Raw genomic sequence first — 26,950 nt, 5'->3', positions numbered from 1 at the left:
CTGTTTTCCAGTGATGTCAGGCTCTCTCCCGGGGCTCTTGTTGGCAGCGGTTCCTAGTTCTCACACACACACACATTGGGAACTCCAGGGCCTGATCAGGGATAGCACAGATACACTGTAAACGGCTAATCGAGTATCAAACCAGCCAAGAGGAAAAAGCGCCTCCTCTCCGTGTCTCATTCATTATTCACAGGCAGCAAATGAAGTTGGTACAGTGGGAGCAATCAATTATAGATGAGTGAAGGTAGGAGGGAAAGAGTGCAAGATAAAGGGGGCTGCAGAGAGGGGCGCGTGCATGCAGCAGAGCTTTAGCATGTCAGTGAACACCGCCTCTGAAGGGGAGGCACCATGCAGGCCTTGACTCTACAGAGGACATCTTTGACTTACTATGAGCTTGCAGTAATGTTTATTCTCAGAGTTAGGAGAGTGCAAATCTCCAGAAAAGTAGATCAGCATGATGTGAGAAATAAATGTGATAGTTGATGAGTAAGTAAACAACGAGGAGCAGTGCGTATAGTGGTGGAAAATAAAGTTTAGGGATTACTTATGCATTATGCAAAATTAACACATGGGAGTTAGCATTGGGATTCTCTCTGCTTGTGGTGTATGTTAAACAATGTGATAATATACATGGATATGCACTGAAAGTTCAATAAGTTAAAAGTATTTTATATTTTCAGGTTAAAACACATTTGAAAAGATAAATATATAGCTGTATTGCTAGTTGCTATCTTAATGCAATTCTAATACAACTGTTTTTTTGTTTTTTTTTGTATTAAATAAACTCAGTTCATTTAACATTTTACAAAACTACAGTCCTGATTTTATTTATTTTCTGTTTTCAATTATAAATAGGGCCAAACTACATCTTAAATTTTGCTTCTATAAATTCTGTTCATATATTTCAGTATTGTTTAAAACAAAATATATTATAAAGTTGTTAACATGCAGCACCTTTCTTTTGTGGTGATATTTAGGCTTCCACTATAAACTGCATTTCTTCTCTTTGGTTGACTGCGCTGACACACACACTCAGTCATAGTGAAACTCCAAACTGTTGCAGAACTGTCACAACAGCCCCATTGTGAGCTCCAGCACGTTTTGAAACTTCAATATCAAATCAGAACAAACAAAAAAGTGCTGCACTCTATAACCTATCTGTGCTTTGACTCAGAATAAGTTACCCTTCTATTAAGGGCCTCCTCACATATGCTCCACCACAACCAGATAAACCTCGTAGTAATCCCGGCCTGACAACTTCTCACTCTCATTTTAAGTTGTTATTTTGATGACAGTGATAGTAATATTGTGTGGTGACAATGATCCTATCTTGAACATGAGTCAAACAAGCGGCCTTTAAGTTTCAGGTCATGTATAAGCTGAAGTTATTCGAATACCATGATACATTAATATAAAGTATCTACCTGTAAGGGCCAAACTGTTGAGTATGATAAAGTACACATATTACTTTCACAAAATTATTTTATTTTTAAAGATACAATTCATACCAAAGTTTGTGAGTGTAAAAAGAAGACAAAATTAATGTTTTAGGAGTTATTTTACTGTTTAATAAAATAAAATAAACTAGACACATTAGAAATTTGTCCTTTTAGCATCATAGCATATCAAATAATGACTTGAAAAAATCTGTTTATTTTAAATTCTGTGGTCTCAGAATATCTGAGACAAAAACAAATACAGGCTTGCCACATAAAATATAATGCATACATATAGTCATACATTGGCTGATCCCAGTTACTGTTATAATTTTATATAATACAATAAATACAATTAATAATATTTAACACATGAACCAAAGGTCAAGTGTTTGCCAGACTATTGGAGAAAACTATATCTGTAATAAAAAGTTGCTCATTTATTTTATCTCAGTTCTAATAATGTTGCATTGAAGTTTTTTGCTTATTGCAGAATCATCCAACTGTGAACTTGTGTATAGCGTCTGTTGGAATCTTGTCTTGGGCTGTGTGTGTCACTTCACAAGGCGTTAAATGTCAGATATTCAGATATTGGCTTGGTGGAAACTGCTCTGTTTTGTTGCCGTCTGTGTTTGTGCGAGAGTGTGTATGTGTATGTGTGTGTGTGTAAATGTGTGTGGGCAGAGAGGCTGTTTGATGTGAGTCAGATCCAAACCCAGCCTGCTTTCTATCACATGTGTGTGGGACGAATCCAGATGGCTCGGCAGGACCGCACAAATGTCACTCTGATAATGAGACAACAGGGCCTGTACAAGAGGCGCAGGTAACCGGGCCACGGTGCATCTTTTTTTAAATACATACGAGGCACGAGTACTCTGTGTACAGGTGGTGAGAGAGGCAGTGCTGAATGAGTGTTTAAAGGAACTGTTATATAGCCTGTGCTCTTACAGTTTTGAAAAAAAACTATTACAATCATAACTGAATCTGGGTTGCCAGTGCCTTAATTAACCTGCATATAGAATGGATATTTTTTCTCATTCTTGTTTCATGTGAAAGCTCCAAACCTCCAGAACTTTCTCAATGAGCTGCAGATGCTACACTAGCATGGATTAAGTGTAGAGAGGATTCAGATCAGAGAGTCATTTTAGGTTCAGAAACATGTAGCCAAAATGAGAGACTTATTCTGATTTCAGATTGGATAATTGTTTTGATAACCAAAATTCCAAATTAGAACTTCAGCCACTTGGCCATCATGTCCAGTGTTTCTGTAATTAAGAATAAATCAGAATTCCAGTTGTTACCAGTAAGAGTTATATGATTTGAACATGTCTACTTCAAATCAAGGGCATAGATTACATACTGTTTTTCTAAATCAGCTGTATGCTCACTTATAAATCCCTCTGAGTATTTTTCTTAACTGACTCCACCTATTGGTCAGCCTCTGTCATGGTGTGACATCTGGGTGTGTCAAAAGGGGGAATCTTCAAACATGCAGATACGTTCTTTAAATAAGATAAGATAATACATGCACACTTAAGATAATTGCTTACCCTTATATAATGATTGCATTTTATGGAAATCTAATGCAAATTTAACTATGCTACAATCATCTTACAGTACAATTTTTATTCCAGTGTTGTTCATGGTAATTGTGGAAATGGTAATTGCTTATTGTCACAAGCCATTAGAGCAGTCATTATTGTCACATTTCATTAAGTCACAAAAAGATTGTTTATTAACAGCAATATATTTATATTGTCTACACCAAAAAGCAACAAAAAATACATATACTTTGTAGTTGACAGCTTATCAAACTCTACTGTTGCATAATATTTCTTATAAGAAGCCCATTTGATCTAATGAAGTGAATATCTTTTTAATTTTGTGACTTCACTGCATTCGCTCAGTGTAATGCCTAGTAAATATCATATTTGTATCAATCTTCAAGTCTTCAAATGGACTACAGGCTCTATTCAACACAATAATCAGTTGACCTAAATGGCTGTGTCCCCTTCTTCCTGACTTAACATGGGTCATCGCAGGTCACCAGCCCAGTTGCCATGGGAGCAGGCGATGTGAAGAAAAAGGCTTAAATTCTCCTGAGCGGGCTCCAGTGACACCTTACTGTCGCTTGAGTTGCACGTCGAAGTGTGAACGTCGGAGTGCGAAGTTGTTGTTTATTTAATTCTCTTTACGAGTCACAAGAGTGGCCTGTCAACCCTGTGTTTGGTTTTTTTGCTTATCACACTTTCTGTTTCTCATTGTCTCGTCTGCACCAAACCCATTTTCACACGTCCCCTCGTGGACATCCACTCACACTTACCTCGTAATCGGCATTGTTCTCTCACACTGTGCATTCATGTAATTTTGTGGAGTCAAGCGCAGGTGCAAGTTTGATACTATACGTTTGGGGTTTTGTTTTACCTCAGATACACAAACCGCTTATATACCGCTTATGTTTTAAATGCATGCACCAAACAGGGCTTACATTACAACCATTCTATGCAACTTAATATGCATTATTTTATTAATATAATGGTTTCTCATATCATTTTTTTCAGAACAGTCTTTAAATTGTTCAGCAATTACTTTCTTACTCTTACTTCTGTAATTATTTGGTGTATATCCAAATAATTACAGAAGTAATTAGTTTGCAACATTGTTAGTCATTAGTTTACATGTTAGTCATTAGTTCACATTTCATGCATACTGTATGGAAAGTATGCATGAGTAATTTGACGATGAGGGAAAACTGTTGTAAAAGTCTATTTTACATAATATGCATCATTTAAAGGTCCTACATTGCACAAAATTGACTCTTGTGAGCTGTTTTAATGCTGTTACCTCACACGCTTGAGTAGCCTTATATTATTAGTCTACCTACACTTCCAAAGCTCAAAATGCTCTGTTAAACCTTGTTGTGTCATATTGTGGTAGTTTTCAAATTAACAGATACCTTTTACTTTTAGTTCAGTAGAAATTGGCAATTCCAGAGCTGAAATAGTCCAAATTATTCTAGTGAAGGTTTATTGAGTTTAAAAACACAGTGGAGCATTTCCTGTATTACCACATGACATTACAGTGTGGGAGTGTTTTCCATTCAGAATCAGATCAGAAAATATTTTAACAGGGGCTCTTTAAGTACCAGTACTCATACTTAAGTAAATTTTTTACTCTTATACCCTATATGTATCACCTGACACTAGAACCTCTAAATCTTGATTTTGTTAGATACTTATAGCTGACGACTTAGAACAACCCACAAAACTGCAGAAGTTGTAAGGTATCATAGTTGGTGTATTTGTACACTCACCTTGCAATGAAAGTGCTTATAGGGACTGCAGTTTTTGTTGTATGTAACATTTATAGTCAAAAACCTGCTTTCACACGCCTCTCCTCTTGCCCTCTCTCATTGTGCACAGTTCCATTTACACCGTCCCTTCACACTTCCATAGAGTCAAACGCAGGTGTGAGTGAGATACTATGCTTTCTGGGTTTTGTGTGTGACCTCAAGCTAGTCCCCTTTATAACTGCCCATTGAGTCTCCTGAGGTCAACGCACCTGCTCGGCAAACACACGGCTAACACGCCCACGCATCGCACTTCATATCATTTCCCAACGCGCTGCTGACACCATTACGACCCACAGCTTATGGTATATACTTGTGTATGTGTGTGTGTGTGTATCAAGAGGCAAATGGAAGTCTGTCCAATGCAAGCAGCAAATTCCATACAAAGCGATCTGTTATAGTGACAGGGAGGCAAGTATTTTTAGCCGGAGACAAAGGACAAATAATGTAGCAGGAAAGACACGGAGAGACAACAGGGGACAGAGGGAGTGCGAGGGGAAACTAAAACCACCTGGATGTTGCTGACTGGCTGCTCTTGCTGTTTAGTGCATGGCTATATACAGAGCATCACATACTGTATACTCACTTATAGCCCACGTACTTGGCATTAAAGTGCACACTGAGGGTAGCAGAAAACAGATTCGGTCAGATATATTAGTAATGGTGTATTTTTAACATGGTTTACTCCCCATCTGCTAACATACTCTATCGGATATGACAAGACAAGACATATGCAACTGCTGTGGATGTTAATTCTATACATTAGACATTGTTATCACATTATTAACTGTACAGTGGTCTTATGTTACTTGATACAAATACTAACCAACCACAATGGCTTTTTTCTTCATCATATCATTTGCAAGAGAAGCCCCATCTGGGCCTAGGTTTTTTGTTTTTTTTCCTCAAATGTCCTGACATAACCCTTCCCACTTATCTAATATGACTGCATCTACATGAAGGAATCATATCTTCCTCCTCCTGAAATCAACAAATTTATAATAACCACACCTTAATTAGTCTTTATAAAGCATTAATTAACTCATACTAAACAAATGGTTAAGAACTATTATTAGTATAGTTGATTTAAGAATGATTCAGGCTTAGTAAGTATGTATTTAAGGGGTAAGGTTTAGAATTAGTTAACATTCCTAGGGCTGCACCGATCCAGCTTTTTCAGTTCTGATACCAATTTTGATACTGTAACTTTATATATCTGCCGATACCATCTGATACCAGTGCAGAGACTTAAAGTTTAAGTTAAAATAAGACAAAACCAATCAAAATGTAACTATTAAATGTGCAGTTATTAAACATTTATGTTTTTTTTTTATTTCAAAATTTACTTCTGTTCAAGCACCTATACTTTATCTTACAGTACGCTACCAGCATATGTGAAAATCTTTAAGAAAATCTGAAGGAAAACTGACACATTGTTTATTTTACAATTTATAGCAATGGTCACTTGATTTGACCACGAACAGCAGGGCGAGATTGACTCAAAATAGTCAGCTGATTTGAACTAATGACATTTGAACAGCTGTGTGTGATACATGGAGGTCTACGCCAGTCATCCGGGTTAGTCATAGATTCAAAAACATGTATTACCAAATGAAGAATTGAATCAGGCATGAACTGTACTGTTTAAAGGGATGTGTAATAGCAGCCGTAATCAACCACAAACCAGAAACAAATCAGATGTCTTGTAAACTTGCACAACATAACTTTTTTAGATCTTTACACAACTGTCAAACCACATGGACGAAAACACTACTACTTATTCAACATGACTAAGATTGACTTCCTCTTCGGACTTCTCCAATTCACTCAATGGACTCATGAGTAGCAGACGGTAGTGGTTAGTTTTGTCGTTAACCCTTAGCGTGGCATTTGTATGTAAAAAGTGCATATGAACGTTTTTCATGTTTTTCTAATTGTTACACTGCTGAGCAAAATGACAAAAAAGTAAATAAAAAAAAGTAAACAGTAAAAAAGTCATATTTATCTATCATTTTTAATTCAGTTTTATTTTGTCTTGAAAATGAATCCATTTATCTATGTTTATTAAAACACAACTTTTTTTATTAAAAATAAAATAAAAGTTTTGCTATTTACTTTTATTTTTCGAATAACAACTATTCTGTAAATTAGGTAAGCTTTGGCCCTTGTTTGTGCTAGGTAACAGTTGTTGAATTATCTGTACATGTCACTGCTGCCCATATTGAACCAGGAAGTACAATTTTAGTCTTTGGAAAACTAGGAAATTTCTTCCTCTGTGTAATGTTTCTGGTAGAGGGTCCTCAACCTGGAATATACTATAATATGCCATGAAACTATTATACTTTTTTTCTATGTTGTTTTATTTAAATACTTTGAAAAACATCTATTCTTAGTGAGCAGGGTTGCTTCTCCACAGATCTGATTTCTATTTTGACCTGCTTGTGGCCACCTGCTTGTCTCTATATTGTTACATATCTTAATGTCATATTGTGGAACATTTTGGGCTAAGCAGTAACATCAAGTGAAATAGTGCACCTTTGACTACGCATTAGTGAAATGAGTAGTCTGACCTGTCACATGCCCTTTAACCTCTGCTGTGCCTCTTCATCCATCCATGGCAGTGCTTGCTTGTGGATTTATCTCTACTGTAGCTCTCAGCTCTCAGTGTAGCACAATGTCCTCTGCCCCCCTGTTCACTGGGCCTGTTCCCTGACTCAGCAGTCCGACGCAGCTAAAGTTTCCTGGGACACTATAAGGACATCACCGCTTCTGTGTGTGTGTGTCTGCTTTTGTGGCAGGAGATCTACTGTTGCATTTACGGTGGTCAGGTTCTTTTCTCTGTCTTATGCAATACGATATTTTTCACTTTGCAAGTAACCCTGCGTGGATATTTTTGTGTGTGCTTCCGAATCAGCTATTGTGCTATAAAAGATGTTCTCAAATAGTGTCCCAGTGGGCGAGTTACAGTGTTTGCATTGTAAGTATGTGCTGGGGGTAGTACTAGTTCTGCTAACCTAAAATAGCAAAGGTGTGATGTAAAAAGGGAAAGGACGTTTTAGGAGTAACTGACACTGGTGAGTCACTTTCACACACAAACACGTGGGGCATGCTCTCAGCGCAGTACAGTACACAAAGACATACAGCAGAGTGGTTCTCAGTCTGGGGTACAGGAACCAGTATAGTTTAATGTGGTATATGGTGGTAAAGGCAGAATTATGGACAGTGATAAAGTCATTATTTAGTTTGATAGTTTATTACTCTTTTGTTTGAGTGCATGAGTGCCTGAAATGTTCCACAGTATGGCAATAAATGTATCTGTCTTCCTCAGTAGAAGAAAGTAGTGCTATCAGGCCAAGTTACAGGTCAGATCTGTGGAGAGATGGCCCCACTCACAAGAACAATACATGTTTTTCAAGGTATGTTTTGAGCAACAAGAGAAAGAAAAAAAGCTGTAACTGAATAAATGGAAGATATATTAGATTACTGCAATACAGTGGAACATTATGAGTAAAGCAAGGACATCTCCAAGCTGATGGCATACCTCCCATCACAAAAGTTACATGGTGTACCCTTTTAATCCTAGCTTATCACTTCTTTTGGTATAAATTTACATTTGCTGTCTTTCATATTCTAGATTTAATCTTGTCTAGTCATGTCCTAGTTTATTTTTGATGTACTAGCCTACATGTTTCATCCTTCTTGTTATGCTTATTTTAGACTTTTAAAAATTCTACTTTGTGTGGTGATACTTCCTCTGCTAACTCTGAGAATCGGTGACACAACGCAGCGAGTTGTCAAATCCTTTTTCATTGGCTTTTTTTCCCTCTTGTGTGACTTCGCAGAAATCGCCGGCTGCTGTCGTGTGATTGGCTGAGGAGAAGATTCCCACTCGGCCAACTTAAGGTACGAGCATTCATAAATCCTCAGTAATCTCGTTTACTTTGACCAGGGTCTCTGTGGGAGCTGAACTACACTGTAACTTTGTCCAGCGCCCAGTCTCTGCACGCACCGGGTTTAAGAGGTCACTGGGGTCAGGTTGCAGCCCCCCTTCCCTTTACCCGCTCTGTATTATAGGCACACAGAGGTAGACCTGACTCCTTTTTAAAATGTTTTCTGACACCCTGTATGATGTCATTGACTGGCGTTAGTGCGTCTCACGTAGGGGTCGACCGCAGGATATTTTTAGTGCACCTCTCTGACTTGGCATAGAAAAAATAGCAGCTTTTTTAAATAATTTATAATAGTAGGACCATTGCAGGTGATAGTATCTAGCATCATACTTTTTGCAGATACTTTTTAAGAAATACAGCTCACAACCTTGACAGTAGTAAATATTGCGAATTACTTTTTAAATGATGTACTAACCTTGAAGAATGTCCTTGCCTTTGAACAGTGCAACATTTTGTTCAAAAAGGCCTATCAGTAGTTTTTATTACCATTTTAATATTTCTATCTTACGATATTGTACTTGCTTGTGTAAATGATTTGGTTCTGACTCAATCTACCTGCTGTGGCACTTTGAGATTTTGTAGAAATTCAAAGTACAATATATTTTATTTTTGGACATATTTGGATAGACATAAAACCAATCTAAGAGTATCATGACATGTTACACTTGACAAGGCAAGTTTATTTGTAGAGCATAGTTTGTACATAAAGTAATAGGTCAAACAACATTTCCTCAAAAATATACCAAATACCTTTTTGAATAGACATGGCAGATTTTAGTGGCAGGCCCAAGTTTTGATGAACATGTTACACAGGAAGGCAGGCTGGTTTAGAACTAGGTGTGTACAAAAATGCAATTTAGCATCTCTTGTTGTGATTACTGTGGTACTTAAACTCTAATAAATAATTATTTTTGTTCACATCAAGATTAACAGTGTAGATGTTTCTATTTTGTATACACCCTGCCACATCGTTTGTCAGCAGCACACATTTTAATAATATTCTATGCACTCCCAAAATTTATGACTATGTATGTTTTTCATTTTCGGGTGTCAAACAAATTTTCACTTGGCGAGAAGCGGTGGTGCTTGTTCCCAGTGCTATTTACAACCGTGTTTATAGGATGTTGTAGTGTGAATGCAGAAGTGAGAGCAGGAGAGAGAGAGAAGGAGAGGAGGAAATGATACTAAGATGTTTTGGCTTGGCCTGTGAGCTCTGCCAAATCATCACAAGAGCACAAGACACATGCAGCAGTGGCGTGCAGGAGTCACACCCTCCCACACACACGGCTTGTTTGATTACAATCCTCCTCCCACTTCGGGCCTCCAGTCAGACAGAAACTTTCACAAGATAATGCTGTCGTTGCCGTGGCATTGATGAACTGATGACATTCTAATTTTTTTTATGCATGATGGGGTTCAAATATTTAGCTGACAGAATGGAAATTATTTGTATGTGGTTATTTTGGTTCACCACATTCTATAGTTCAGTAGTGTTTAATACAGTCGTGGCAGCTAACGTTAATATGTTCAAATGCAGATTTCTGTTGTAATAGAGCTATTTTTTGGGTCTAGCCACACACAGAAATCAACAGCTTCAGCATGTGTGAATTTAACTTTTGGATATTTTATGGCAAAGTACACATAGGAAAAAATGGCTATCATTACACTAGAATTTGAAAATTATATTGAATGAAGTAGTTGCAGTAGTGGTTTCTGGTTGTTGTATTGTTGGTGATAGTGAGTCATCTTTCTAAATTAGACTACATTAAAGGTAGTCTGAGTAACTTTTCTGGAAGTGGGTACACCACCTGTTTGTCTCCATGGAGATTTATTACTTGACATGACTTGAAATGGTCCACAATATGGTATTAAAACATATCTACCAAGCATTTATTTAATTACATGTGTGTTTATTGCTCAAAATATTATTTTGAAAAGGTGGTAGGCAGGTTGTATACCTTCCACTGGAAACTTTTTTTTTTTTTTTTTTTTCTTTTTACATTTGTCCAGTCATCGGACTAGGGCATATGAGAACACTGACCACAATAAGTCTCAGTTATATTGACTTGACTATGAAGACTATGACCTACTCTGTGGCTTATTAAATTCCGTCTAAACCAGGTTAAAGTTGGGTGTTATCAATTTGTTCTGTTCTATTAGGCACAGTCATAACCAGCAAATGTATCAAATTCTCACTTCATTTTCATCCCTGCTCTTAGATTCCTGCTGCCTGTGACATTGCATTGTAAGAGATCCATGCTGTGTAAGCTGCTCTGACCCAGCCTGGCCTCCGAGACAGTTCCGCCTGTGTCCCGTCTGTAACATTTGGGAAAAGAGGACTTGAAACATAGCGGGACATATCAGGTTGGGTCCTTGTGCTGGGTGACAGACTCCACTGCTCTGGCCTGTGTGGAGGAATCTACAGTGATGGGTTTACTCTAGGTCATGTGATGGGAACTGGGGCATGCTGTACAGTAAAAGCAGCATATGACTTCTTAGACCTTGTTCTCAGGGAGGTTTCACAATAAGATATGTTTCCTTGTTCATTTGTTTTAGAGCAGGGAACTGACAGAGGAATGAGTCACTTCATTTGCATTAATGATACTCAAACATGCATACTATAGTTTTCAGGCTTCTGAAATCCTTTTGCTCTGATAGTCCAGGATCATTGTCTTATTAAATACCTTTGCGCATTTCATTCACTACTTACAGCCAAACCAGAGCTAAAACACAAGTACATAATAATTAACTCAAAACACAACTTATAGTTTTTGTGTATTTTTTTACTCAAATAATTGAACTGAAGGCTCACCGCAGTATAGAATTAAACTTTGTAATTTGTTAAATTACACTTATTTTATTGCTAAAAAAAACAAAAAAAACATACTTTCTTCATGTGAAGAGAGTCACCTCTCCACAGATTTGACCTGTAACTGGTTGGCGCCACCTGCTTGTTTCCTTGGAGATAGATAAATTTACATTGAAGAAGCAGGGGGCAGACCCTCCACTCGAAAATGTGCATATTGCAGCTGTAATGGTTTTATTCTGACAAATGTAAATTTCCCATCAAGGCAATGTGCTATAATAATTTGTTTTACAGAAGTTGCATTTGTTTAATTTATCAGTACTGAAATTGCATTGCTCTTTTATTTTGCAGAACTGTGTCTTGAATGTGTCAGATTTGTCCAGCTGGTGACCTGCCATAACATGTCAGCGATTACCCTGAGCCTGTGTCACCTATTGGGACGTTCTCCCTACAAGCACACCTTGCCTTAACCTGACGTGGATTCTGATTGGCCGACCAGGCTTAAAGAGGCTGCAGCAAATAGACTGATCCATGGGACGGTCCATTCTATGTCTCTCTTGGAGGTTAATGAGCGAAGCCTGTGCTGGGCTGTGAGCCAAGTGACATGAGCTACAACAGCTAATGCTAAAGCTTTTACAATGACTGAAGAGTTAGTCTACAGAGGCAGGGCATGGTTAGTGACTGACTGATGAGAAGTGCTGCGCAAAAGGGGAGGAAATTACAAAAAAAGTTCTCAGACTGAGTGAAGTTGTAAGCTGTGAGGGAAGAAGCACGAGGAAGGGAGGAGAGGAGGAGAGAGAGGGGAGGGGGGTGTGGGAGAGCGAGATCAAGCAGGCTGGAGAGCTAGAGAGAAAGTGAGGCTAGTCAGAGAGGCGTTGAGAGTGCTAGAAGGAGGCAGGAGAGGATGAAGGCAGGGAACCAGGCTGAGCTGTACAGAGGAAGACTTTCAGCATAAACTGGATAATTCTCCACTCTGTCAACACTGCTACTGCTACTGCCCTATCCAATGACTAGACTGTCTGTTACCGGCTTCGCAAAGGCACAAAGCAAGGTATGTAAGCAGCACAGCAGTTCGTCTGTCATTCGTCCATGTGTGCATGTGTCAACTTGTAAACAAATAGTGTTATCAAAGAAGCCGGCATGCATGTCTGTGGGGAAAGTGCTATGCGAATGATATGTAAGCAGAAGTGGGCACCTGTGCTTGGGACGTGTTGTGAACAGGATAGACAGATAGTTAGAAAGAGAGAGAGAGAGAGAGTGGGGAGAGGTAGAGAGAGGTTCATTAATCAGTGTGAAGGAAGATCCAACGCTTTCAGAATTAGAGCAGTGGGCTGAAATAGCCGCGGAGTGCGCAGATAGCCAAAAACGGGGGGAGCCCCAGAGGAGTGTACTTAAAAGTTTAAGAGGGATGGATGCAGAATAGAGTGGGGAGAGAGGGGGAGAGTGAATATTTTGACTAGTTTGAAAGATGTTAAGTGGAAAGGACTAATATAGCAGGTGCAATTGGCTTGTAAACTTTTTTTCTCAGGGTAAATCATTGGTCATGTGAACTAAGCTACCTTGATTACATTGCATATTTATTCTCCCTTCTCTTATAGAAAGATGTTACACCACTGAGCGATTATATTTTTTTCTGCTACATCAGGTGCTGTCCGTCTGCTGTGGTGACATCCCTCCCCATATGCTGCATAATATAGGCACATTTCACAGGTTCAAAGTGTTCCGTGGGCTTTAGCTGTGACACAACATTCGTCCCTGCTGACTTTAATTCACTTATTTCAATTATGGAGGACGATCAGTGAAGTGAACAGGAAGCTTGCCTTGTTGTCAGTGACTTATAGTAATGCTGCTGATGATGTTTAAAAAAAACCTTGTGAATGAATGACAAAGCGTTTGGAAACACCCTGCATGAGTTACTTTGGGAAGCTGGCACTGTAAAAGTCATGAATGATGCAAACATAAAGGGTGAATCTGGGTTGATGGCTTTTTAAGGTAGGCCTAAGCTAGGGACGCGCTGTGCCCCCACCTTCGCCCTCCGCAGCTCCCAGAGTTGTGTCACCCTGGATAGCAGTTGCAGGCCTCTAGTGGGAGAAGGTTGCGCTGCGCCTGGCCCTTTAAGAAGTCTATTTTTACAGGGGCACACTCATGCATGGAGCGAGGAGCGCAGAGGAGGCAGCAGTAGCACATACATATCCTCACTTGTATGACTCCACACTATCCTATAGACTACTACCAATACCAATACAAGACCCGAAGCAAGCTAGTTTTTAGGTATTACCCAACAAGTCTTTTTTTTTTATGTTTTCAATTGGATCTGTCTGTAGTCTAAAAGTGATAATGAGTGGGTGCGCGCAGTAAAGACACCCTTGCACAGTGAACGCCAATGTGCCAACGATTCCCACATAGTTGTTTTGATATGCAGATAGCAATGAAAGAAATCTTCACAAACATGCATGGCCCTTCATACAAACAACATAACACACTTTAGCTTGACACCCACACACTTCTTGAAAATGCAAAAAAATAAAATAAAATCGTAGTTTCATACAAGCAGACCCTACGTACTGCCCACTACTTACTAAAAAATACTTCTATCTGGAAATACTCTTGGCCTTATGCAATCTACATGTTATATAATGCATGGGTTGTCATTATCACAGTATTCGTTCATGTCTTGCTGTGCTTCTCCACCTCCAGCCCACCGCACACACACACACCTTACACTTTGCATTGAAAGTCATATACTCCACTAGCACACCCACCTACGCCAAGTGTGTCCCCGAGAACTGCCGGTCCGTTGAGTGAGGGAAAGACAGCGAGTAGGAGGGTTGACAATGAGTGGAAAAAAAGGAAAAAAAGTTGAAGTGTACATTCAGGCATTTGCATGAGAATATGAATGTCTATACAAAAATGCTGTCAGAATATGGAGGAGTGGGCAGCGTGGTGGTTCAGAGGAGTTATTTAGGGATACAGGCAGGAGTCCCACATCATCGGCTGAGTGTTTGGGTGGATGGGACAGTTGTCAGTCTAATACAGGATGTTAGTTCAGGACAATCAGGGAATGTGTCACTGAATTTCACACCTCTGGACAATCGTTGACCTATATGTCGGCTTATAAGAGTCACGGCTAGGCGTTTATAATGAAAGTTGACCAAAGTTAAAATATTGAATTTCTTTAATTGTAGTTTAGACATTTGGATTTTTGCTTGAAGGCCAAGATGATCTAAAATTTTCATTAAAGTGTATACTCGGGTATACTGTTTGTCCTCAACAAATTGAGCCACAGGGGAACTTGTATAAATTGTAATAATGGTACAATAGAATTCAGTTGTGTGTGATTCGCAAATGAATAAATTCATTGAAGTAAGCCATCAGTTAAGTAGAATAATCTGTCTTAGTTGACAAAAATATTTATTAGGCAGTTAATTATTTTATTGAGTTTATAAGGATTTATATCAGCTCACAGGAGAAAGGAAAAGGTTTGAAAGGAGTTAGCTGGAGATTTGGGAAAGAATGGTGAAGTTACTCTGCTTTTTTTACAGTAGATTTTTGACAGCTTTTGTTAATTCTAAGACTTATTAAGCAGACTAATCGATACACAGGGTAAGACTTTAATTGCTTATAGGCCTACAATCAAGTATAGTTTTGAAGACCTGGTTAAAAATGTAAACACTAATTAATCATTACACATAAAAGTAAATTGACATAAAATCTTACTATATGTTACTTATGTGGACTGTTGGACATTTTATCATTCCTTGTCCTTGTAGTTAGATGTCTGCCTCAGTGTTTCCAAATTGTTTATCTGTTTTGCTCAATCATTTCTGTGAGGTGACTGCTGTTACGATTAAATAAATTGAACTGAAATTGCACAACAACCTATTTTCGCCCACATTTTTGCGGTAACAGCAAAATGATTATAATATGGTCAAAATATCTAGCAAATAATAACTTGTCTAGTTTTATTTTTAAAAGATAGACAAAACAAAACAAGCCAAGTGAGTGAAGATTGTTGATATATGTATAATTATTTACACATCAGTATTCGGTAATACTTTAAAATAACTACACTTTTAATAGCCTTCATGAAGTGTGAACAGACTTAATTCATAATGAACAAATGATTTATTAACAATGATCCAGGCATAGTAACTACTTAATTAATAACCCTAACTCCTAACCCTAACCCAAGTAGTTACTAAGCCTGTATTCTTGTTCATAAACTATTTGCTCATTATTAATTTAATCTTTGTTCATGCTTTTTAAGGCTAATTAAGATATAGTTACTGTAAAGAGATACTCAATATTCTATTACTTCAAAAGTTCAAACATACCCTCTCTTTCAGAGTTTTTCTTTTCTTTACATGTACTACTTTCTAAAAAACAAAAAGAAAATAAAAGTGATTTAACCTTTTTTTACTACATAAATCCATACATCTTGCGTCATAATTTTGATGTCTTCTGTATACATCTAAAATGTTGAAAGCAGTGAAAATTAAGAAAAATCTAGTATAAGATAACTGTGTATTTATGATCTAGTATTTTAGTTCCAGATTAGTGTTCTTCTCCCTTCATATCTGTCTTAGTGTGTAAAAGGACTTTGTTATGTTGTGTCACAGTTGTGGTGCATCACAGTTGGAGTGGGGCAGAATTGGCCTGGGACTAGAGCTGTGGAGTAATCCCAAATGCGGGCAGGCGTTTGAATACACTTGACACGGTGCCAGACTGCTTTAAGGCGACATACACACCTGTGGAGGGGGGCTGTCCCGTGAGGAGAGAGGGAGGGAAGTTTCTTACATGCTGCTTTAGCTATTTTTGTCGAGGATGATCTAACTTTGATGTAGGACTGGGAGACCTGACAAAAATGTATCATATCTTTCCCTTCATATTGATTATGATGTCTTATTAAATACAAAGTAGGCATTCAGTATTCATTTCTTTATACAATATAGTATACAATTTCTTAATTGATTTTTGTTGTAATACAATAACATTTGAGCCATAAAAGGTTGAATAAGTGAAGCGAATTATTTGTTCTTTCTGCTATTTGTTTGTTGGCGCTCAGACCTTTTAAAGATACTGTCTATTTAATACTGGTATACTAGGATTATATTGTGTTATTTTTTATTGTGTCAGTGGCATGAAGTAGGTTAAATATTATCGTTAGTTGCAGTACATCTGTGTAGCAATATATCATGCTTTAAAATTTGTTATTGTGACAGGCCTAATTCCTATTTGTGTTAATAATAGAATTATCTGTATGTTGCAATAAAAATTTAGAAATTTTAAAATCTTGGATCCAGAACAAAACCCTTAGTTTTGTAACTGTAATTTTTTAATTGACTGTAGACAGCATAGTTATGTATTAAAGACCTCCTAAAATTGCCTAAAAAACTATTCACAAAAACCTCTAAAGCTCCATTTCTTTTTGTCCTGTCTCACTCTCACTTTTCCAATACTCATAGCTTAATGCCCACCCATTTTACATAACTATAAAAGTCCACAACATTGCATGTGATAATGAGTATTACTCTGTATAGTGCATTGTTTTGTATTGCTTTCTAATAGGGTATGTGTGAAACTTTTAAGACTTCACTAGCCTGACTTTGACAGCCTTTTAAATTCATATTCAGCATTTGTTGTTTATTTTCTATGTCTTTGCTCTTTGTGTTTGCATGGATCGTTTTCTTCGGCCGTGACTCTGCTAACCCATGTGTATGATCAAGCAGTATGTTCTCCTCCTCCTCCATACTTTATCTACAATAGGGGTCGCGACCTTTCAACTCTGCCACCCACCACTTTACACCCACACCATTTGAACCAGGCCTGTCTTTTTTGATACTTCACTGCTTGTTATGGTGAAGACAGAAAAACTCCTTTCGGGCCCAGTATTATTGCAGTATTGGCCTATAGTTATCAATGTACAGAAATTGTAACCTCCAAGATATCCGGTAGCCTTGAGCATCAATACAGGCTTCATGCCATGTCTGCTGCTTTGAAGTGCACATTTAAAGAGACTGCAGTAGAAAAATATGTCATTGAATCTCTTCAGCCCTTTGCATTAGCTGTAAAAATGTAATGAAAGAAATCGACTCTTGATGCATATTTTAGTGCCTGATGTCTCTAAAACAAACAGTGTTAGTTTATGAGTAAATGAGAGAGCTGGCAGGGCAGGTTGGGTGTGGGAGGGGGTTGTAGACGAATAGCAATAATGGAGCGCTATAGCGGTGTTGCCTTGAATACCAGCAGTGATAAAGGTACTCCAGACAGCATCGGTGCACCATGTCTAGACACTGTCTCTGAGGATGAATGGCACTCCAGTTACCAATGGCAGCCCTGGCCATGCTCTCGTACAGACAGATGTCACCACGTCTTCTTACAGTAACAGTTCACTAACTTTTATCTCCAACAAAGTTTGACCCAAGTCACAGGAACTAATCCCAAAATAACAGCCTCTGCTGCAGAGCTCCTTACACTTGTTGTCACCCTGTGTCTCTCCCAGCACCTTGTAAGGCTCTGATATCTCTGTGAGGCTGCTAATAAGAGGCTCCGTGGGGAAGTCCCCCTTAAAATATATTTACAGTACTGTCATTGTATTTGTATAGTAACATGTTTACTGTTTTTGATGCTTGTGATACAATCTTTCTGTGGTTAAAACAGCATTGATGCAGGACCACATTACAAGATGTAAGAGGCGTTTAAAAAGTGCAGAAATGAAACTCCATCAAGAGACACTTAAATGTCAATGGATGACAAGAGCATAAGAGCGTCTCAGAAAATGTCAAACATGAGGGCTGCAGAGCTGTGCAGAGCAGTACCATTGACCTGTGCATCACATGTGTTTACTCTGTCTGCTGCAGTCACACAAAGTCCACCATGACTCTCTGCTTTTGCTGACTGGCTGACCAGCGTGTAATTAGTTGAGCCATATTTTTAACTGATATTGCGTAAAAGCCAGCTTAAGAAGCCATAGCTGCCCTATTTATACCCAGGGGCTAATGGCCTGTACCACTACACAGGGGGATTTCCTCCCAGAACTATACTAAGCCTGCCTTAGGCTCCACCAGTTAGGATTCACACGGATTAACCCAGCCATACATTACAGCTAGTACCATGCACCTCACATACTCTGTGACACAGGTGTTGCCTCTACTGAGAGTGCTCTGCATGGGAACAGTCTAAATCTGACCCAGGATCAGCCCCTCTCTCTCTCTATTCCTCTTTCTCCCTGTCTCACTATCACTCTCTCCTTCTTCCTCTCTCTTTCACTCTTTTTCTCTCTCTCTCTCTCTCTCTCTGTCTCTATCTAACTGTCTCTTTGTCTTTGTCTCTGCCTCCCCACTCCCTCTCTCTCTCTCTTTCTGTCTCACTCTCTTATCCTTTCTCCACCTTTCTCTTTCACTCTTTCTATTTGTCTCTATCACATTGCCCCCCACCCCCCCTCTGTCTCTCTCAGTCTCCCCCTTTCTCTCCCAGTTTTTCTCCCCCTCACTCTCTTTCTCCCTCCCTCTCTCTCTTCCTTTCTCCCCTCCTCTCTCTCTGTCTTGCATGTGTGTAATAGTGTGTACAGGAAGGTGGTGTTAATAGTAGCTCTAAGTCCATCCTCATTGTATTGCATGGGCATGGGCAGGGCTGCTGGCTCATCCTGTAAGAATGGGTCAGTCCCAGGGCTGACCTGGCCCTCTGCCCATAAGCTTGGGGCCATATCACCTGTCCTTTATCAGCTTAGGCTCCTCTGGAGTAAGCACAGGCCTAGTAGTACTACCTACCCCTCCCTCTCCCTCCCTCCATCCTCTTTCTCTCTCTCTCTCCCTCCTTCTGTCCTGTCATTGTCACTAGCTGAGAGTGTTCACTATGGCCATGCCCTCTGCCTCTCTGATACTCTCTGTTGAGATGTGTTACATTCAGCAACAAATTTCTGCTGCATCAGACGCTGGTCAGAGCACCCCTCCCCTCTCCCCCCACACTGAAACGTGAGCAGACACTTGATATGAGCCTGTGAGGGCACCGACGGGCAAAGTACAACAGTGTGATTTAAAACGCCGAAGGAGCCGTGTTCTGTAACGCTCTCAAAGTGTCACATCTTTTATGTTCCTGCTTTACATTGTTGGGTGGGCGCAGCTTGACTCATGTCTGACTTTTGAGTTTACGACTTTATGCACAGAACGAGGAAAATGGAAAAAGTGATGAAAACTTTTAGAACTATTTCTTGATTACTCCTTGTAAGTATATGTGTATAAGTACTATGTGCGTAAGGATGTGTAACTTGGGTGCTAAATTTCAGCGTATAGTCATTTCCTGATCTTCTTATTTTCACTACCTTTGGTGAACTTTGTAATTGACTTATTTCATTTCTTTCATTATGAGTAGCACATTTCTAATTTTACTCTGACATTTACAACAAGTAGCACTGATTGGATCATGTTTCCTTTAGTTTTGTGTAGAAAAAATATCTTGTTTGCGTCTGACCTGCTGACAGTAATTTTTATCTTAGATTTAATTTAATTTTAGCAGTTAATCTTGTGTGCTGTGCATGTTTATTTTCGATGATTTAAAATTAATTAAGGTCGTATTAGGCCCTATAAATCTACACAAATATAGTACTAAAAATATATGCACAAAAAGTAATTTAAAGTTTCTTCTATTGTGTGCAACAAGTTTGATTTCTAGACAATTGCTTTTCTCATCCTTATTGATGTGATTGTAAGGAGCCCACACATTTAGTCACAGTTGCAGACAGCATTGAGGCCCACACAGCCAACTTTCACTTCACAAAAACCCATTGAGTTTGAGAGAAAAGAGTATTCCCCCAAATGTCACCGGAGACGCGCCCTGTTGGCGGAGCTTGAGTGCGTGTCTCTCTGTGGCCTTGTGCTAGATGCTAAACACATTTCCCTGTCTGATTAGCTTTTCACTTGATGGAGGTTGACAAGTTAGACAAGGTTAGCCTGCAATTGACTGTGGCTGGTTGTATTCTCTTCATTTTCAGTCAGTTTCGGAGCTTAAAAAGATGTACTTACAGCCCTGAAAGAACAGCATATGTGGTGTGTGGTAATTAAACTGCTATTACCATTTGATTGCTTCATTATATTCAATTTTCCTCCCCCGTGCTTCTCTGGTTTACACTTCTGTATTGGCGTTCGCTGATGAGAATTAACATCTGAAGTAGCATTGTACTAATATTACCTTATGTGAGCAGATCCAGTCACAAGAGGTCATAGGCTAGTCTAGTGTTTGTGCCAGTCCCAAGTCTGCACATAAATGTTTTGTCAGAACTGCATTTATACCTAGTTAATACACATTTCGCCGTAGGTGGTATATGTAGTGGCAAAAATATACAATATTTTACTATGTATTACACATTTTCATAAAAACTACATATCTTGAGTTGCTTGTCAGTTAATTCTTGACAGTGGGAGAATTGTTTGTTCAAATGCACATGATCGGTTTTATGATATTTTTAATGGAAAATGCTGACTTATAACTTGACCTGATCTTGCTATATACTTTCCCCCAGCCAGATAGATATATTAAATGCAATACTGTGGAACATTCCAGACAAAGCAGTATCATATTTATGGAGACAATGGCAGACCATCCACCTAGAAAGTTACGTAGTGAACCTTTAATAGTTCCTTTAAGCATATATTTAGAACAATTGTGAGCAATGTTTTCCCATCTATATCTATTCTAAACTAGCAGTCTGAACTCTCAATTTTATCAAACTCTTTGCTTGCAGGTATAAATAAAGTTACCTGAACTTGAACCTGAAGCATTATTATAACTCACTGTTCCTCAGTGTCATTTCTCAATTTTACCCCAAGTCACCTAGCTTGCCACCCCTCTGTTCTGTAGATACACTGTCTGCCTTGGCTCTTGTCCTGGTTTAGCCTTTCTCGCGCGCTGTAGTTTTTTAGACACGGCACTGTGAATGAACTCTCCTAATAAGCTGTACCCGCCATGCCAGCACTCCACCTCACTTCACCAGCTGAATCATTCAAATCAAACCCTTCTGTGCTCTCCCGCCGTGCCCTCTCTACCCCCCATCCCCTAGCTTTCACATGTAAACTTACAAATAGAAGAAAACTGTGTTGTTTTTCTTAAATATGTGATAGATTTGAGGTTTAGCTTTGACTCAGACGCTGTAGAAAAAGTGTGTAGGATGGAGTTCCATACCACGTCCCTCCCCAAATCAACCGTCTCCTCCAACTAAAGAAATTAAACCAGCCAAATCAGTCTAATTATATGAATATTGCATTGTATTGTTGAATATTCTCTACTCCCTCCACAAGCTGCCTCTCAGACTATATAGCCAGACGGTATATGATATATGTATGCATGTTTGTATACTGATTAAAAGCAAGTGGGCGGCAGAAAGCAACTGGTCTGCCTGCCTGTGTAGCTCGGCATAGCATGTTTCACAGTGCTAGATATTACTCATTTCCTTAGCCCTTTTTGCACACACACAATTCACACACACACACACACTTCAGTACGGGCTTTCTCTCCCTTACTTCACTTTGGTGGGCTGCTACACAGATCAGAAGGAGCAGGTTTATGTTGAAGTCTAGTAGGATTTTTACTCTACGGGAGGGGGCATTGGATGGGGTAATAAACTTTGGGAATTGGAGTGAACTGGTGACAGCTTTGGGGCTTCTACTGCAAGAAAGGTCAGTTCTTATGTCAATCCTTGTCTGTGTAAGAACAGAAGATCGATACTGCGTTAAAGATGTAATTTGAATTTTGTGAGTGAAAATGAAAATATTGTGGATTCAAATGTGCAGTTCTGTTTTTCTTGTGGTCTGTAGTCATAAGTGTTAGTGGTGGAGTCAGACAGTTCTCCTAAGAAAAGGCGGGATAAAGAGTAGGAGTGCAAAAAGGTTGTGATAGAAACTGACAATTTTTTTTTTTTTTTTTTTTTGAGCGGTGTTTAGTGTACAACATCTTAGATGGATTTTTGATTGCTGTTCATTCATTTGAGATAGATTGTTGCATGTTTACAAATCAAAGGCATTTCTCTCTGTAAGTGAAGTGGCACCTCCTTTAGTCTGCAATGTATGGGGAGCAGTAGTTCCAGCTTAAGTGTAGGAGTGTTTGTGTTATAGAACACATCGCTATCTACAAACTCCTCCACATGCACAATGGGACGGTTTGTTTCCTGTTACTTTTGCCTAACTCCATAACACGGCTGTTCTTTAAGTGCATTTTATCTTCAATATCTCTCTATACAGTATTCATATTTTTAGAAAGGAAGGTCAGATTAGTGGGCAGTACCAGTGACTTTGAGATAATGCTACATATTTAAAATCAAATCATTCTTTCTGTCTGAACTCTGAAGTTAATGTAAACAGACATCTCTGTGCAAGATACACATTTTTGAAGTTTTATTCAAGATCATTAGTACTTAGTACCGTGTTTACTCATACAAGTTTTGGTTTGTGTCAAATTGCGGTTTCTGTCAAACGTGAAGTGAAATGATTTTACTTATATTAGGTATCTCATTCACCATGTTAAATGTAATATACTGAATTACTAAATACTGTATGTGGGGCCAAATTCATACTGTATTATTTTCTTGACTTGCCTCACTACAGAAGTAAGGCAGGCTTGGTACTTTTTTGACTGTTAGTTGTAATATATATTGTGAGAATCATAGGCCAGAATGATGAAAAATTAGGAGTGTTGCCATAGCAATTAACAATTTAACACAAAAAATATGTTTTCAACACATTTCACTATAACCACTTATAATTAAGAAGTAACAAAGCATTAATAAATATTCTATTAACCGCATTTTTACATTTTAAACTATTTATAATTTCTGTGTAGACTCACTCTACAATTTTATTTTTAATATTGTTATAATGCATTCTATTCTATACATTTTTGATTAGTTTTGATACTGTTGCTAATGTCCCTATATTACCTTGTTGTCTAAAGCTGTGGTCAAATCTGAGTGATTTTCCCACGTCCTTGTGTCTGTCTGTTTGCCCAGTAAGTTTGTTTTCGACAGTGTCTCCCACTCCTCTCACTGCCCAGTTTGCAGCTTTCCACACAGATGCACAAACAACTTGTTCCACTTTTTTTCCCTCCTAACACTTATTCCATTTTTGGACCGAGTCACTTGATGAGCAACAGTTTTTACCCCGCCTCTCTCTTTCTTTCTCTTTCTTTCTCTCTTTCACTCTCTCTCCCTCCATCTTCGGCGGAGTATCCCCATCTAACCTCATCTAACCGGCTGGATGTGAGTACGCGCGTGTGTGTATGTGTGTGTTTGAGGAGGCAGTTGCCATAGCGACCGTGTGGCGGATGGCGAGGCGACGGGGAGCTGGTACGGGCTCGTTGAGACAGACTTGTGCCGGGTGAAGTTGGGAGCATGGCAATGACGTGTTCCAATGGTGCTGCCGCTGTTTTTGGTGGGCTTTTTCAGAACAGCTGGGCAGGCCACGAACCATCATCACCAATCATCACTTTAAATTAAAAACATTTTGGACACGGTGGTGCTAAAATGTTGGAAGAATTCGCCTGGCTCCCCCGCACTTCTCACTGAATGAAACAAGGCTGCAAAATCTCTGACACTTTGAGGAACACAAACATGCTAAACAAATAAACAAAATTACTCCAGATAAAATGCATAGATGTTTTCTATGTGAGTATAATCTCCCTTGCTGTGACAGATAATTACTATGCAAAGGCACATGCGCTTGGCACTACTGGTTTTAGCCTAATAATATGAATGTTTGTAGCACTTTTTTGCAATTTAAGTTTTTATTAAAATTTAAACAAACACTAATACAGCATAGACTAAGAGAAAAAAAAATACAAAAATGCAAATGCAAAACTACACACTCTCTTGTGTGTAGTACATAATTAAGATTTTAAAGAAGAAAGGAATGCCTCATCATCATATCTGTATGCAAATATGATTTCTTGCCATTTTGTAATTTCAACACTCACAGCTGAAAATATGCTCTATATCTGTCAATGGTATAATGCATTGCTGATAAACCATACTATCTAAATGTTTAGCTTCAAAGTGGGGTGGTGACCAGTTCGATCACTAGGGGGTAGCAGTAGCTCAAGGGAGAATTTGAGTCTCATGTTGTGTGTCTGTGTGTGTGTGAGAGACAGGGGTGCTAGTAGTAAGCTTACAGGAGTATGAAGAGGCAGCGAGGGTGTCGAGGGGGTGGTTCGTGAAAGTGCTGCAAAAACATATCTACATATTCCAATCATCCCCGAGAGCCAGAGATGAAAACACTCCCGCTGAGAGTGTTCTACGCTCAAACACAGCGCTGGCTCTGAACTTCACTGGCTGCAAATCATATTTTTAGCCCGGTCGTGGGAGTAATGTGTTTGAATGAACGAGTAAGTTGGGTAGTTTCAGGACCTCAGCGGGGAGCTCAGATAATGACTAATGAGCAACAGTTGTCATGGAGTTGGGGTCTGTCACCTTCCACAACCTCAGGAGTTGTGGAGTTGGTGGATCTCTCTCCAACTGTGTGAAGGCGTGAGTGTTAAAATGTGATGTGAGACTAATCCCTGGTGTTTGTCTTTCAGGTGAGTGCTGCTTCAGTGCACAAGGCTCCACAGTGATCGCACAGGGATGCTCCTCTATCGCCGCCCGTTCTTCTCCCGTGAGGCTCATGTGACCTAGCCACACCCACTCTCAGGGGGCCACACCCACTCACAGGGGGCCCTCCTCCGCTGGAGCCCATCCATGAATCCCAGTCCCGAACGCGGCAAAGAGTGCCTCCCCCCCAAGAAGAGGGAGTCTCGACAAGGGTCTTCAGATCTGCCCCTGGATGAGTTCAAACCCCCTGTGCCACTACGGGTTAGGCCCAGCACAGGGAGGGGGGAGGGGGCCAGAGAGGCCAGTGACAGGGTCCTGACTAACCCCAACAGCCACCTCCTCCACACCCCTCCTCCTCTGCCCACTCCTGCCCCCAGCTTACCCCTGCCGCTGCCATGGCACCTGGGCTACTCCCCATCAGTGTCCCTGCCCCTGTTCTCTGGGCAGGTGGAGAGGAGGGGGGCGGGCTCTCCGGCCTGGAGAGATGACCCTTTGACCTCAACTTTACCTCACCACTCTCGCTGGAACAGAGGGGAGGGGCTCCTGTCACTGCCTCCCCCTCCATCCTCCTCCTCTTCCTCATTTAAAGCCCCCTTCCCCGCAGATTCCAGGGAGATGTGGTCCTACATGAACAGTGGCCGCAGGGATTACAGCTCGTCTCTGTTCCCCCCGTCCTACCTGTTTGGGCACCACTCTCTGTACTCACAGGACACAGCCTTAGCTGATCCCAGACACAGGTATGCGGGAAAGAGGCCCAATGGTCTGGATGGTCCTGGCAGCAGGACTGCCACCTCCTCCAAGCCTCTGCTGGGAGAATATGGGAACGATAGCAGCCGGCTGGACATCAGTCCACACAGCACTCACACCAACGGAGCGCGCAGACACCAAGAGAATCTGTCCTCTCTGTGCCCGTCTGCAGGGCTCTTCCTGAGTGATTCGGCTGCTCAGGAAGAGCCACATTCCTCCCTGCAGGACACACATGGACATGCCCACGTACACTCACACGGACAAACACACGGACATGCACACGCACTAGTGAAGAGCAGCTCCAGTCTGCTCTCTCCCAGTGGCCATCCTCTCGGAGCAGACACCCGGGTGGGGAGAGGGGACCTGTTAGACCCTTTAGGGGTTTCAACAGCCGAAGCACAGGTTTATTACTCTTTAGGAATGTCTCAGAACTATCCCCTCTACAGCCCCTCAGGTACCCCTCTGTACAACCTGCACAGGGACCCCGGGCCTAGGCAGCACGCCGTCCGGAGCACCCCCCACTCACCTCTGGGTGTGTCCAACAATCACGAGCGGCCCCAAAGAGACAGAGAACAGGAGAGGGACAGAGACAGAAGTAAGGACAAAGACAAGCACTTACCACAGCACAGAGACCAACAGAGGGACAGTGAGCCCGAGCGGAGACGGGACAGGGCAAGGGGAAGGGACCTGTCTCCTGGCCGCGCTCACTCGTCGCCCCCTGCACTCCTACCTCACTTCACCAAGGGGTCTTTGATCGAGCTGGCCGGAGGGCGGCTGAAGCGCGTGGAGGAGCTGAGGACTGAGGACTTCCTGAGGAGCGCAGACACCTCTCCAGACCTGCACCTCAGCACCTGCAAAGTCCTGCTCATCTCCCCCAGCAGCACCCATGGGTTCAGCCACATGCAAGTGCACCTCACCGACCGCAACACTCAGGTCAGTAAGATGGTCAATGTAGTAAATTCATATAAAGGGTAAAGATTATACCACATATTTGTAGCCTATAATTGTTTTTGATGAAATAACAAAGATTAAACAGAATGGAAAATCCACATCCAGAATGAACCTGAACATTTAGTCGGTCAGTATATTCAC

General features: G+C 40.2%; 1 protein-coding gene across 14 annotated transcripts in view; it reads left to right on the top strand.

The window, feature by feature from the left end:
* Nucleotides 1–26,950, top strand: part of zmp:0000000926 (ataxin-1) — a 59,941-nt gene that overhangs the window by 31,227 nt on the left and 1,764 nt on the right. For 5 of the 14 annotated variants that reach the window (XM_055165508.1, XM_055165506.1, XM_055165507.1 and 2 more), the window contains 4 exons: nt 8,628–8,688; nt 10,955–11,099; nt 11,893–12,592; nt 25,099–26,791. In XM_055165508.1, coding sequence (XP_055021483.1) covers nt 25,259–26,791 — 1,533 coding nt within the window. In that variant the 5' untranslated portion in view covers nt 8,628–8,688; nt 10,955–11,099; nt 11,893–12,592; nt 25,099–25,258. The other 9 variants (XM_055165517.1, XM_055165516.1, XM_055165511.1 and 6 more) reach the window with 8 other exon arrangements.

The sequence above is a fragment of the Boleophthalmus pectinirostris genome, unplaced genomic scaffold, assembly GCF_026225935.1.
Source record: "Boleophthalmus pectinirostris isolate CB_2022bp ecotype Guang Dong unplaced genomic scaffold, ASM2622593v1 HiC_scaffold_8, whole genome shotgun sequence".
NCBI classification, from domain to species: Eukaryota; Metazoa; Chordata; class Actinopteri; order Gobiiformes; family Gobiidae; genus Boleophthalmus; species Boleophthalmus pectinirostris.
Note: the sequence above shows the minus strand (reverse complement) of the source record. Positions and strands in the feature narration are given on the sequence as shown.